Raw genomic sequence first — 14,591 nt, forward strand, 5'->3', positions numbered from 1 at the left:
CAGAAAATGGTGACATTGGTGCTGGCACATTGGGCTGAAGGAACCAGACTGCCATGGGCGGGCCTTGGGCCAGCTCAAGGGCTAAGGGAGCAGTATTGCATGCCCTGCCCGAGCCATGCTATCCCAGAGGATAGGCCTCATGGTCTCATAAATGCCATGGCTGCTTCGAGGAGGTGGTCCTTCCAGGCACCTCTGGGAATGTATGCACCTTGATTTTTGGATTAGGCCTGATGACCCAGACTCTCCTGCTATGGGTTCAGTTTCCATTACACTTATTCTTATGAAATATTGGAGGCAAACAGTGACACTCACACTAAAAGAGGGAATTTCCAGAGTGTCTGAGTTGCCGGGGTGAACCCCTTCGTGGGCCTGTTGGTAGTGCTTTGCCAGCTCTCCCAAGCAGAGTCACTTGGAGTATTAACATGACAGGCAAGGGCCACCTAGAGGCCACATGAGTTGGAAAAACTGCTCTTCACCCTCTTCTCAGTCTCCTTATCTGTAACTTGGGATAGTAACCTCTTGTCTACTGTCCTCATAGGATAGAATGATGGATACGAATGTTCTTGTCAAACTATAAAGAGCTTATACACACAAAAAAATGGATTCTTTTGGCTTTTAATTAAAATGTTTTGTTTCGTGTTAGTTCTGATATCAAAACTACCTCTGGTTTTGTCCCTACCCAGCCCCTGTTATGTGCCAGTCTTTGGGAGATAAAATGTAAAAAGCCTCTTGGTGTTAGCAATGAATGGCGGAGACATGGTGGGGGCAGTATGTCCTCCTAGGGTCCCCTTCTGTGTTCCTCACACTGGAGCTGGTATGCAAGCTTCATGGGGCAAGAGAGGGCTGTGAGGACAATTACAGACAGGGGTATGCTGGAAGAAACATGTTTCTTCTAAATTCTGGTAACCCTGTAGGAATTGAATGTGATCTAGAATCATTATGGAGAGATTCTTCTTCTTTTTAAAGAGTCCTCCCCGAGAAAGGTAGAAAGAACCCTAAACTCTGTGATGCTGGATTAGAGCTAGAGACCTCAGCATGAACTCAGGTTTATTTGGATCTATCTATCTATCTAGATCTAGACCTATCTATCAATGAGCATATCCAGTGCCCAAATCTTAGTTTCTAAATATCACTCTTCAATAACAAGGAACCAAGGATGTTGGAGAAATGGCTGAAATTAGGGCAGGGGCAGGGAAAATGCAAGATGAAACTGAGGCATATTAAAGTATCAGTAACCAAAGAGTTGCTAAAAAAAAAAAAAAAATGAGGGCATGTCATAGGGACACAGGACACTAAAAGTCCCAAGGACAAAATTTGAGCAACAAAATAAATAACATATATTGGATAACCCACAGTACAAAATAAATATATTAAGTCTATACTGATATTATTGAATAAATGAAGGAATGAAGGAATAAATGGAGGACAATGGACGGTTCTTTCTTTCAGAAGAATTCCAAATAATACAGAGACTCTCCCCTCTTTGAGAGGTAGACCTTAATCCCTCTACCACCCTTGAGTGCGGGCAGGAACTTGTGACTTGTTTCCAAGGAATGAAATATGGAAAATACAGTAGAGAGATGCAGCAAATGCTATCTGGCCAAGTGATAAAGGCTGACATCCCAGTGATGTCGTGGGGACATCATGTACCCTTGATCTGATAACAGGAGAGGGACACTTCACTTTTTCTCCAAAAACATTAACCCCAGTCACATCATGAAAAAAAAATCAGACAAACCCAAATTGAGGGACATTTTACAAAATATCTGACTGGTACTCTTCAAGACTATCAAGGTTGTGCAAAACAAGGTAAGTCTGAGAACAAGTCACAAACCAGAGGACACTAAGGAGACGTGACAACTAAACCCAGCATGGTCTCCTGGATGAGGTCCTGGAACAGACGCAGGACATGAAGTGAAAACACAGGCGAAATCTGAATAAAGCTTAGTTAAAAACAGAACACAACTGAAAAAACAAAAACCTCCTTCCAGGGGCTTGTGGCTTTCTCATGCCCCGCTCTGAGTTGCTGTCTCTGTGGCATTTCAGTGTCGGCATCCTTCGATGGGAAACAGCACCTGCGGAGCCTGCCTGTGGTGAACAGCATCGGGTACGTCCTCCGTTTCCTCGCCAAGCTGTGCCGAAGCCTTCTGTGTGATGACCTCTTCAGCCACCAGCCCTTCCCCAGGGGCTCCAGTGGCTCTGAGGAAACCCAGGAGAAGAAGGAAGGCAGGATGGAGTCAGGTAGGCTTTGTCCTTCTGTCTTTCCTGTGCCTGCAGGTGGTCCCAGGTGTCCCTGCCCTCCCATGAGCTCCTGGGAGCTCTCTTGCTGGAGGCCCACAGGCGGCCTCTCTGCCAACCGTCCATCCCAGGGAGCAGTCAGGAATGGCCAAGACCGAAGTTACCTCGACAGTCCTCACCCAGGTTGCAGTGGGAAGAGATCACTCTAGCTACTGAGAGCTGATGCTATAGCGTTTAGGCTTATGTTATTAGAATCTGGATGAGACCACATCACATATAATGAGTGATTTTCTTCACTCTCCTCTAATTAAGACTCTTGGGCACTTATGCATCATTGTTGAGTAGTTGAAAGACTATCACAGTAAGGAACTAATAAATCCTGAAGAAACTAGGGATAAGGAAACAGATTATGTTGGTCTTGCTTGGGGGCCTCAGATACCCACCCATGTCAATAAACAGAGTGTCTATTACTGCAGGGATTTGACCAGGCCACGAATCAAATATGTTTTTCACTAAGAGTCAGAGTCTCTCTCTCGTCACAGGATGGAAAGTGAGCCAGGGGCTTGAGTGCCTTTTGTTGCAGAGTAGCTCAGCATAGGAAAGCTAGTGGGAAGGTCACCAAGGGCACACAGGGGCCACACTGCCAAAGCTGTCACAACATTGTCTGCTCAAGATACCCACAGAAGGTTTTCCTTCTCTGCTTAGCAGCCCTGAGTTATGGATTTGCAGAAAGTTAAACATGACTCTAGGTTCTGGATTCTAGGTTCCCAAGGATTAGCAGAAATGTTGCCTTTTTTCTTTGTCAGGAAGCGGTATTGTTGATATATAAAGAACACATAGTCAGTGAAACTGGAATCTAGTCATTATGTCATTCTATAAACAGTTGCTGAACCTTCTTATGCTCCAACAACCATGGGAGAACTTGTCTTGTGATAAGGCAAATACACAAGGTTCAGGAAGTTTTTGAAGTATTGAGGTATTGAGTGACCAGTATTCGTAATGAAAAGTGAATACGTTTGCAGGTATGTGTTCACAGGTAGGCTTAGATGCTTAAAAAAAAAGATGCTTACAATAAGAGTGGCTATATGGTAAGCCTAAGAGGACAGCAGGGAAGGATAAATTTAGATTCTTAGCATATATTTTTTTTTCAAGAACTGTCAAGAACCTTATTTACAATTTTACATTAATGTCTCTAAGATCTGGGATCAGTAAGAAATTTGGCCTTTACAAATAAAGGTATCTAATTAAATATAGTCTATGTTAGCAGGTACTATATACATTTGTTGTTTTTTGGTTTTGCTTTGTTTGTTTGTTTGTGATGTCTCTATGTGGGCAAGCTTGGGAAAATGTTTTCTTCTTTCTGGGCCTCCATTTCCTAAATGAAGTATTGCTTGTGCACAATGTTCCTTCTGGTTCCTACAGTGTGAATCTGGCCTCTCCTGTCAGCCTTAGATGATTCAGGAACATATCCTAAAGCTAATGCATCTTCTAGTGAACCTTGCAAAGAGAATAGCAGAATGGTCTGATTTCACTTTGCAAACCCCTTGAATCACTGTTACATTGAACAATCAATGACCCATAGGATATAATTATAAAGCCACATAATTCGTGTCTCCCATTCTCCTTTAAATGTATCCTGTGGGACCACTTCTGTCCCGTCCATGGATGAAATTTTGGACAAATCTTATGACTTTTCCTGCTCCTTTCAGGTAGCAAAGCATTCTCTAGTCAACAATTAGTATATCTAGGTCAGAGTAAGAACAAAATTTAAATTTCACTCAAAGATATAACTATTCCCCATTCCCAGTTCAGATCTGCTTCAGGCCAGTTGGCTTCTCTCCACCTCACGCTTAACCTTGTGTTTTTGCCCCCTCCTATATTTAGCTAATAATGATTCTGAATCCTTCATGACCGGAGTAGGGGACAGAAGTGAGGTAAGGGGTAGGAGAGTTTTTACTTGACTAATCCTGTAGTGAGTTGGCATCATACACCCTAATTTGCAGGTGTTTGAAGCTGATTCTTCATCCTGTGGGCTCTTACATGGGCACATTGGTGATCCTACCATCTCTCACTTGCACTTTCCATGACATGAACAAATAAATATAACTCTTCTCTGGCTGGTCACTTATAATTCCTTCCACACCCCCAAATCTGTAGGAAACACATCTCTAGCTTCTTTCTGCAGAGGCCCTGTTGTGCCACCACACAGTCCTGCAGTCCTAAGATGATCTTACTTTAGATCTCTCTTCTGATGGCCCACATATGGTCCTGACAAATACTACACATGATCCTTTCCCCAGACAAACTCTGGGAAGGCTGAACCCTGCAGGCACCTCTGCTTTGTTCTCTGATCAACGTAGCCAGACTTTTGGATTTCCCATGGGAATCAAACAATAATCCATTGTGTCTCTCAACTCCAGGGACAGATATCAAGCTATTCACATGGCCACATTGAAGCCCTTGGGAGCACACTGGACAGTTCTCTCCATAATTCATCTTCTAGTCAACCTGTTTCTCAACCTCTATATTTCTTTTGCAGACGTGATGTAGGTGGTCATCTGTAGGTACAAAGCTGGCTTTCCACCTTTTTTATTTTTTTCAAGATCTGTACACTTCACACTACTTTGGGGTATCTGTTGTCTTACAGCCTCAGCCCAAACTGAAACTAAAATGGTTTCATTTTAACATCCTGTCCGAGGAGCCCCCCTCCAGCCTTCCTTAAGTAATTATTGAGGAAACTCTTGCCTTGGTTTCTACCATATCCTCTCCCCTTCCAAGCTCACCATACTGGAGGACGGTTTAGTCTTTTCCCTGGAGCAGTGTAGCTACAGTTATTTCTCCCTGAAAGCTCCTTTTCTTCCTAGCTGGCCTGGCTTTGGAAGTAATAACTTGAATTGTCTTCATGAGCCTTTCCCTAGAGCATGCTGATTTGAAAAATGAATGGCTCCCAAATCAACCAACCTTGTGGAAGTTGTTTCTCATGCCCTAGGTGTTGCAAAACCAAGTGCAGTGTGCTTCATGTGTCTGGGAGTCTCAAAGAAAATGGAAGAAGCAGCCACGTCATAGTATGCTCTAAGCAGCCCCCTTGCCACATGTCTTTTCCACCAGTCTGCCGTGGAGCCTAAAATGACACCATTAGAGAGTTTGCCTTTAGATTAAGACATTGCCTCTTTAGGATTGTCCTTTCAAATTTCCCTAAAAGGGTAACATATCAAGTTATTATTGTTTCAGATGAGGAACTGGCTTATAACTCACTTTCCCACTTTTGTGGCACGAGGGGCACGTGTGAGAGGGAAAGGACGGAAGTCTTTGTTGATTTTAGGTTCCATATCCATCTGGAGGACCAACATCATTCCAAAACAATATTGCAATCTTGAGCTCATTTGAACCAGGTTGTTCTCCGCCCCGATGTTGTTCAATTAAAGCGATGGTCTATCAGGCTTGGTGACACACACTTGTCCACACTCATTAGAGCATTTCCAGAAGACACTTGATTAGACAATAAGAAAATGCAAAGCTGTGACACGTAAGACACTATCAAAGAAACAAAGTTTGTGGCCCCCCCCCCCAAAAAAAGGATGATTTGGAGGAAGACATGATTTTCTGTTCCAGTATACAGCAGCAGGTCATGTGGGTTTGTTCTCTGTGGTTCTGGTGATAGATTTAATTAAACCTAAGGTGTTGCCTCTCAAACTCTGGTCAGAAGCATCCTCATCACCTGAGAAAGGCAAGAGCTCAGAGGCCCTCCCACACTCTTTAACAACAGATCCCGGGTGATTTGAAGACACATTAAAGTCTGGGAAGTGTGGATTTAAGGAATACTCTCCCAGGTAGAAAACTTGGCAGCTGAAGAGCCAGGTAGAACTCTCACAAGATAGCTCCTTTAGGAGTCAGGTGGGGCTGATATTCGTAGGGAACTTTGAAAAGTCATAGAAGTAGAAGGGACTGCTTGAGCGGTAGTGATCTCCCCGTTACTGGTGACAAGTGCAGATGCCCGCTTATTAGGCCATTAGGGGTAACTCTGGCAACCCAGAGAAGTAGGAGCAAGATGTCACAGCTGGAGGTGGCAGAGGCTAGCTCTGGGCAGCATGAGGTCAAGGTGCCCCAAGAGTCCCAGTGAGGGTCCCCCGCCCCCGCCGAGGTGGATCCCAAGGCAGAGGGGCTCACGTTAGAACAGAGAGAGGGCATCTTTCAAATCTCTTCCTCAGGCCTTTGGAATATAAACTTTCTTCTGTGATCTTTCTTCTGTGTCCGGGGCAAACCAGACTTCAGACCTCCTCGGCTGCCCGAATCCAGGCTGGAAGGTAGAGTTCTTGGCTGGAAATCAGGAACATCAGTCATTTCCCTTCAATTCTATTAATCGACAGCCAAATGTGGTGTGCATTTTAGGAAGACCAGCTCACTGGTGCTTTGCAAGAATGGAGGCAGAAACATGGGTTTGATAACATTTGCGGTTCTGTCAGAAGTCACGTGATGATCACAGGGAAATTTACTGTACCTTCGAATGTTGAAAAGAAACGGTCTCAATTATAAATAAACTCAAGCCAGTGTTTTCCAAACTTGAATGTGCTCCTGAACCACCTGGCATCTGGTTAAAATGCAGATTCTGGCCTCAGCAGGACTGGCGTGGGGCCTGAGAGTCCGCATATGTAACAGGTGTCGGGTATTGGGGCTGCTGCTGGCTGGGGACCACACTCTGAGTGATAAAGTGTGGGCTGGCAGAGTTCTGCTCACCTAGGGAAATTTAGTTCAGGTTTGCAGTAAAATGAGTCTATGTGCGCTAGGACGCTATATAAGTGTTGTCACTGAGGATGATCCCATGTCCTGTGGAGGTGTCCATGGGCTGGAGAGGAGATGGGGGGAGGGCAGAGTGGTTAGGTGAGGTGGTAGGTGTGCAGTCTGGGTGAGAAAGAGGAGGTTTGCTGCACTGGTAAGAAGGTTGAAAGAAAGCAAAGAATGACGACAGCAAATTCCTCAGTGTGGCCTGGCCATCTTCTGCAGCAGGGTCCCTGTTGCCCTTTAAGCTTCTCCGAATCCCAGAAGATGTCCGTCTGTTCTCCCAGACTCTTGTTTATACATCCTCAATGACACGTAATGCTGCCCCATACTGCAAGAATCTGGGTCCAGATCTCATCTCCCTGCCGGGTAGCCTTGGGGGAGGGGCCGCGTAGTACCCGGCGAGCCCGACGTGTAACGGGTCTGCAGCAAATATTTACTGACTTAAATTCTATGCAACGCAACAGAACAAATTGCTCACCAAGATCTCTGGAAACCGCAAATGTGATAACTGAACTCTCCTGCAAGATCTAATTTAGTGATTGGTTTCCTGCCTTTTGAAGTTTTAACATGATGGGAACAAACTGTTTACTTTTGGTTGAGTAGCTTTTTTGATACACAGATGGTAGGGGGTAGGAGAGGAGGAAGGACATTTGTTCTCAAAGCGTAATGTTTTCTTCCTTGGCTGGTGGTCTTTGAGCCAGGCACCAGAAAACTACTGGAATGACAGACCTTCACAATGTGCTCCGTTATGGTTGAACCTATGTACCGAGCCTTTAGAAATCAAATCTGCTTCCTTGTTGAAGTACAAATTCATCTAATATGATGGCTCTACAGAGAATGAGTATACAGGGAATAACTATCATTCCAAAAGGTTGTTTATTTCTAGAAGGAAATAGAGTTTATCAAGTGGCATGAATTCCATTACATGGAAACATCCATTTAGGCAGTCAGCAAACATTTAGTGAGCTTCCCCAGTGGTGATGCACCGAGGCCCACAGAGTCAGGCCAATTGTTCAGAGCCACACAGAAAGGCAGCAGTGGGGAGGGAATGGAGCCCAGGTCTTCTCTTCCCTGACCCTTTGCTTTTCTCTCAAGCCAGTTGTCAGTAGGGCCCTATTACCCAACACTTGCCGGTAGGGTGTACGTCCTGTTTCTTGACTCAGACGGCTGATGGCACAAAATGGATGTTCACAAGTGGCTTGTGGTACACCTGTGTCATTTTGTCTACCAAAGATATAAAAGAACAAAACAAACCCCAACCCCCTTTTAACAAAATCTAGGCAGAAGCTGTACTCCAAGATCAATTCTCTTTTCTCCTTCTGGATTTCCTATCTTGGCCCCAAGGAGTGTTTCATCCTTGTCCTTGTGCTCTGGGTACACCCTTGCTAGGTGACATCCCCAGGACAGGCAGGGCCCATCATTCCAGACTCTAGGAGAGCTCTTTCATTTCACAAAACCCACACACAGTGGTCTGCTCCACCACATATTTGGCATCGTTTGACCTGGTATTTTAAATAATATGTGGAATGGTGGAGAAAAAAAAAAAAAAAAAAGAAGAAGGAAGGTGTGTTACTCCAGATCCCCCTGCGGCCGCTTGTCTCCCAGTGTAGGCCAGTGACTGGAATATCTCAGAGCTATGCTCACCCTGCTACAGCCAGGGATCGTGTGAACAAAATGAGCTGTCCTGTTCTCAAGCCAAGTGTTGGAAAGAGGGTCATTTGGGAGGAGAACAAAGGATCAGTATCAAGCTCATGTGTTAAGAATCCTCTGAGAAAGTTTTGATGGAAAGGGTAAAAGAGGAATGTCCCTACGGTCTACGGCAAATACAAAGGCCTTTCCTGTATTTTCAGATGGACAGGTCTGGGAGAAGCCCAGCCACAGCTCCTACAGCATGAAAGGGGGAGCATTTGCCAGAGTGGGATTCCTAACTTTATTTCTGCCCCTGGTATAATATGAGTTCATGTAGGAAAAGTTATTTATTGTGTTTCTAGTTATATCATTCATTAATTTATAATATCTGTACATATTTTAAAGCATTTACCTAGGGGCGCTGGGTTGGCTCAGTTGGTAGAGTGTGTGACTCTTGATCTCAGGGTTGTAAGTTCAAGCCCCACGTTGGGTGTAGAGATTACTTAAAAAAATAAAATCTCAAAAACAAACAAACAAACAGACAACAACAAACATTGAACTAAAAGGGAAAAATATAACCTATCGAGAAAGGCCTGGGTTTTGTAGAATTTAAAATAGATTTTTTCAATGTCCAGTGAGTTAGTGACTTTCTTTGCATTGCAAGGCTTAGGTTCTCTTCTGAGACCTGTAGAAACTGAGGAAGCACAAGATAAGTATTCAATACTTATTGTTAAATGAATGAGTGTTCCAATTAAGTTGTTATATAAAGATAAACTTTATGAACTCTCTCCTATTAGTGGGTAGTTTCTGGGTCTCATACACAAGCAATATAAACCCTTTGCTAAAAAAATCCCATAAACTTCCTTGCAGAGAATTGAATAGGTATTCTATAGCAGATACATCCTAGCTGCTACTGAATTAATAATTATAATTTCCAACCTGGATATGCAGAGTCTAGGGAAATGAAACAAATGGCCTTTTCTCATCTGTATTAGTTATCTATTGCTATGTGACAAATTACCCCCAAAAGTTAGTGGCTTCAAATAACATTTATTATCTCAGTTTCTGTGAGTCAGCAGTTCAGGGGCAGCTTAACTGGGTCCCCTGGCTCTGGGTCTTATACCGGCCTGCATCCCGAACTAGGAAAGGATCCACTTCCTAGCTTATTCATGTGGCTATTGGCAGGATTCAGTTTCCTATGAGCTGTTGGTTTCTTGCCATATAGGCCTCTCCACAGAGCATCTCACAACATGGCAGCTTGCTTTATACCAGCGTGAGGAATGCTGCAAAGTATCATGAGCCTTCCTAAAAGTCAGGATATACATTTAGAACCAAAGCTTCGGAGATGTCCTCTATTCTGGTGATTCCAACGTTTTCCTGATTGAGGACCCCTTTTAATTTCCTTGAAGTTCTAGAAAGACCAGAAAGTGTGTGGCTGTTGAGGAAACAGAACATGACTGTGGAAGGTGTCCCCCTCTCTTCACCCTCCCTCACCTCTTAGGAGTTCCCACAAGAACTTCGGGTAGAGGCAGGGCAAATGTGCAAGACCATATAGAGAGTGATTATAGGACCTGCTTTCCTCTTAAGACTGGAAGAGCATTCATTATCCCAAATGGCTGGCGTTGGGCAAAATTGCCTTTGGGCAAAATTTCCACAGGAGGAAATCAACCCAGAGGCTTAGCACAAAGTCTTAGGCAAACCAGAAACATTTGAGAGGACTACAGAAGTTCAGGTGTCAGGCATTAAAATTATGGTTGGTTTCTGTGCATCTCATTAGGGGAGAAAAAATATAAATGTGCTTAAATGGACCGGAGGGGAGTCATAGGGTTGATTCTGAGGGCTGAGTGATCTGAACTTAGAGGCAAGCTTAAAGGGAAAAATCTATACTGGCCAGAGACCAAGTTAATGGAAAATTTAATTGAAGCGAATGAAATGCTAAGCCTCGTAGGTGGTGTGGCCTGGTGCCCTTTGAACCGGGAAGGCTGGGACAGGAGGCCACAGAGGGCCCTGAGGGAAAACGTGATGAGCTTATCTGAGCAAGAACAAGGGCGGGACTGAGCCTGAGAAAAGAAAGTCTGCAAACCTCCACTCAAGCCTCAGAGAAAGGCAGCCCGAGGGCAGAGAGGAAATCTGCTGGTTTCTGCCACCACCTAGAAGTCCTTAGAGGTCCTCTCTGCCTCCCGGAGCAGTGCTGGGTGCCCCTGGTGCTGGAGAGGAGTGAGGCTGAGGCTGCCTGGTGGCAGACACCGTCAGCGCCACCTGAGGTAGGAAACAATGGCCCCCTGTTGGGGCTCTCAGCAGGGTGCAGCTCTGCTGGGGACCTGCTACTGTTTCCCGGGGTCTTCTCCCTCTTGCCCCTTCCTCTTTCGGCTTCTCTCCTTGCATGTCTTTCTCTGCATTCCAGAGCTTACTGGCTGTGCTCTCTAGGTGGTGGCACCTGGTTAAACGCCGGGTAATAATGATCCCCCAGCTTTTCCAATGGCAGCGTATGGGGGCCACAGTGCAGCTTCCTTTTCTGATCTGGGTTTCAGAGCTGGGATCTGAGGAGCTCCCTTCTCTTCAAGCAGCCGAGCCAAGCTGTTCACACATGGAGCGCTCTGGACACTGACCCAGTGGTTTGACTTTCTTGCCAGCCTGGGCAGGGTTGTGCGGCCTGCTGGACGGGGCAGGCCGGCTGGCAATCGATCCCGGAGAAAGGCGGTGGCTGCCGGTCGGGGTGGGGGAAGGTGGCGGTGATGATTATAGAAAAGGATCACTGTGTGCAGCTGTCCCTTTAACTGGGGAGTTATGCCTGATGTGGGGAAATAGGGTGGGGAGTGGAGGGTGAGTGTGTGTGTGTGTGTCACACACACACACATGTGAGAGAGCGGGTGGGGACAACTGTAATGAAAGTGAATAGTTTCTAAGACTCTGGAATTTGGGGGTTATTATGGCATGATTAGGTATTATTTGAGAAAAATTCTGCAGATGGTGGTATTGATGCTTTTCAGGGCTTCATTTGGTTGGAAACTCCAAGTAAAGTGCCAGTTTAATTGTTTTAATAAAATAAACAGTCCAAGTTCACTTAACTGGGAGCAGTTAGGTCTTGTGTCCCAAATGACAAAGGGTCAACACCAGCCTGAACTAAAACTCCATCAGAAGGGTCTGTGCTTTTAGACACGTGGGCCCCCTTTTCCTCTCTGTGCAACTCTCACTGCTTTGGGACTTTCTCTTTCTCTCGCTCTCTATTGGCTTTCTTCTTCCTGTCCCTCTGTCTCTTCCTGCTTCTCTTTGGATGTTCTCTACATCCTAGGTGCTCTTGCCTGACCCTCCAGGACTGCAACAAGAGTGGGTTGCACTGGGTGGGCGACCTGGAAGCCTCTGCAGAGGTGAGGGGGGTGGGAGGTGTCCACGCACTCCTGACCCTAAAGTTTGTTTCCCAAAAGGGGAGGTTTAGACACAGCTCAGATTCAGAAGCAAATGGGTATCCCTGGAGGCTTGAACTCTTCTAGAGTGTTCTTTGGCCTCCCTAGTGGGCAGGCTGCATATACAGAGGCTGGGGGAAAACGTAGTTCTCCAACAGTTTGGCAATGGTGAAAAAGGAACACCAGGCTCTCCTGAAAATTCCTAAGACTTTAAACCCAGAAAATGTGGTAGCCTCTTTGTGCCATCGGTGCATTTGCTTTCTATTTAAGCTTGCTCATGTGATAGTACAAGAGCAGATTGTTCCTTTCTCTGGAGGAAAGTTTTAGTGATTTTACAGGCGGCATCCTTTGTCTCCTGGATAGAGGCAGGGAGGTTATAAAGACAAGTACAAGAGACGCCTCTCATTTGCCTCGCTCTGCTGAGCTCAGATTCTCCACAGAGATTAAATGGCCTTAAACAGAGGCCGGGTTGGATCCTCCTGTTTAATGAGAGGTGCCAGGGTGACAAGCTCATTTCAGATGAGAAGTGATTTTCTAAAAATCAGGGAGAGAAAGACCACGAACGTCTTAACCCCGTCAGCCCTGTGGTTTGCCGCGAGTTTGTGCAGGAGTTGGATCCGCGCAGGGCACTCGTGCCTGACAGTCTCAGGACTGCTGGCCCCATCTGGTGTTCACTCACCAGTCAGCCACCAAACCGCTTGAGAAGTGCACTTCTCTCCTCAAGTATGGGTTTGGTCCTTCTTCTTAGGAACTTTAAATAGTGGTTTTAGGTAACAAACAGTCCATGTGTCACACTATGAAATTCTTAAGCTACTAAAAGTTCTGCATACCTATAATTCATCTACCTGTATGTTGATGACTTTATAGTTTTGAATAGTATAAAGGTTAGTATCTTTTTTTTTTAATATATGAAATTTATTGTCAAATTGGTTTCCATACAACACCCAGTGCTCATCCCAAAAGGTGCCCTCCTTGATACCCATCACCCACCCTCCCCTCCCTCCCACCCCCCATCAGCCCTCAGTTTGTTCTCATTTTTTAAGAGTCTCTTATGCTTTGGCTCTCTCCCACTCTAACCTCTCTCTCTTTTTTTTTTCTTCCCCTCCCCGATGGGTTCCTGTTAAGTTTCTCAGGATCCACATAAGAGCGAAAACATATGGTATCTGTCTTTCTCTGTATGGCTTATTTCACTTAGCATCACACTCTCCAGTTCCATCCACGTTGCTACAAAGGGTCATATTTCATTCTTTCTCATTGCCACGTAGTACTCCATTGTGTATATAAACCACAATTTCTTTATCCATTCATCAGTTGATGGACATTTAGGCTCTTTCCATAATTTGGCTGTTGTTGAGAGTTTTAAAGGCTGGGATCTGGCAGCCATCTTTTTTCCCCCATTTTTAAAAATTTTATTTAAATCCAAGTTAGTTAATGTATAGTGTAATAATGATTTCAGGAATAGAATTTAGTGATTCATCGCTTCCATATAACACCCAGTGCTCATCCCAACGACTGACCTCCTTAATGCCCAACGCCCATTTAGCCCATGCTCCCCACCCAACATGCCTTTAGCAACCCTCATTTGTTCTCTGCATTTAAGAGTCCCTCATGGTTTCCTCCCTTTCTGTTTTTATCTTATTTTTCCTTCCCTTCTTCCATGTTCATCTGTTTTGTTTCTTAAATTCCACGTATGAGTGAAATCATATGATATTTATCTTTCTCTGACTGACTTATTTTGCTTAGCATAATACATTCTAGTTCCATCCACAGTGTTGCAAACTAAAGCAAGAGAAATTGGGGTTAGATGTAAGGAAGAAATTTTAGCCAATGAGATTTGTTGTACAATGACCTCACTCTGAGGGAGATTGTAAAATCTCTTGCAGGAAGCTTTTAAATAAGAGGCTCATTTATTTTCCTTATTTACCACCCAGCTTGAAAAGAGAGGTTGGACTAACTAACTCAGTGCATTCCAGTGTTAATATACCACCTTCACAATTTTTGTACGACCATATGACAACTGTAGAAGTGTTCACTCAAGATATTCCTTTAACAGGTTCATTTCTTTTAACTTTAGCTGTTAGTCACCTTAAGCAATGATATTGTGTCAGTGAAATTATAGTTCAATGGGCTAATTAAATTTTTTTATTGCTGTACACTAAAATACATGACTATAAAAAATAATGTTCATCTGTTGTGTCTTCCAAAAAGATACATGTTCAAGTCCTAACTTCCAGTGCCTGTGAATGGGACTTTCTTTAAAAAAAAATTTTTTTTTAATGTTCATTTATTTTTGAGAGAGAGATAGTGCCAGTCAGGGAGGGGCAGAGAGAGAGGGGGCGGGGGGAGACACAGAATCCGAAACAGGCTCCAGGATCTGGGCTGTCAGCACAGAGCCCAATGTGGGGCTCAAACTCATGAACCATGAGATCATGACCTGAGCCGAAGTCAGACACCTAACAGACTGAGCCACCCAGGCACTCTGGGACTTTCTTTAGAAATAAGGTTTTTGCAGATGTAATCCAGACCAGGTCATACTGAATG

At 44.6% G+C, this 14,591-nt stretch overlaps 1 protein-coding gene across 7 annotated transcripts in view; it reads left to right on the forward strand.

The window, feature by feature from the left end:
• The window catches only part of SCML4 (Scm polycomb group protein like 4), a 124,239-nt gene that overhangs the window by 79,646 nt on the left and 30,002 nt on the right, over positions 1–14,591 (forward strand). For 6 of the 7 annotated variants that reach the window (XM_027057153.2, XM_053222403.1, XM_053222402.1 and 3 more), the window contains one exon: positions 2,047–2,241. In XM_027057153.2, coding sequence (XP_026912954.1) covers positions 2,047–2,241 — 195 coding nt within the window. The other variant, XM_053222407.1, reaches the window with a different exon arrangement.

Source organism: Acinonyx jubatus, chromosome B2 (genome assembly GCF_027475565.1).
Source record: "Acinonyx jubatus isolate Ajub_Pintada_27869175 chromosome B2, VMU_Ajub_asm_v1.0, whole genome shotgun sequence".
NCBI classification, from domain to species: Eukaryota; Metazoa; Chordata; class Mammalia; order Carnivora; family Felidae; genus Acinonyx; species Acinonyx jubatus.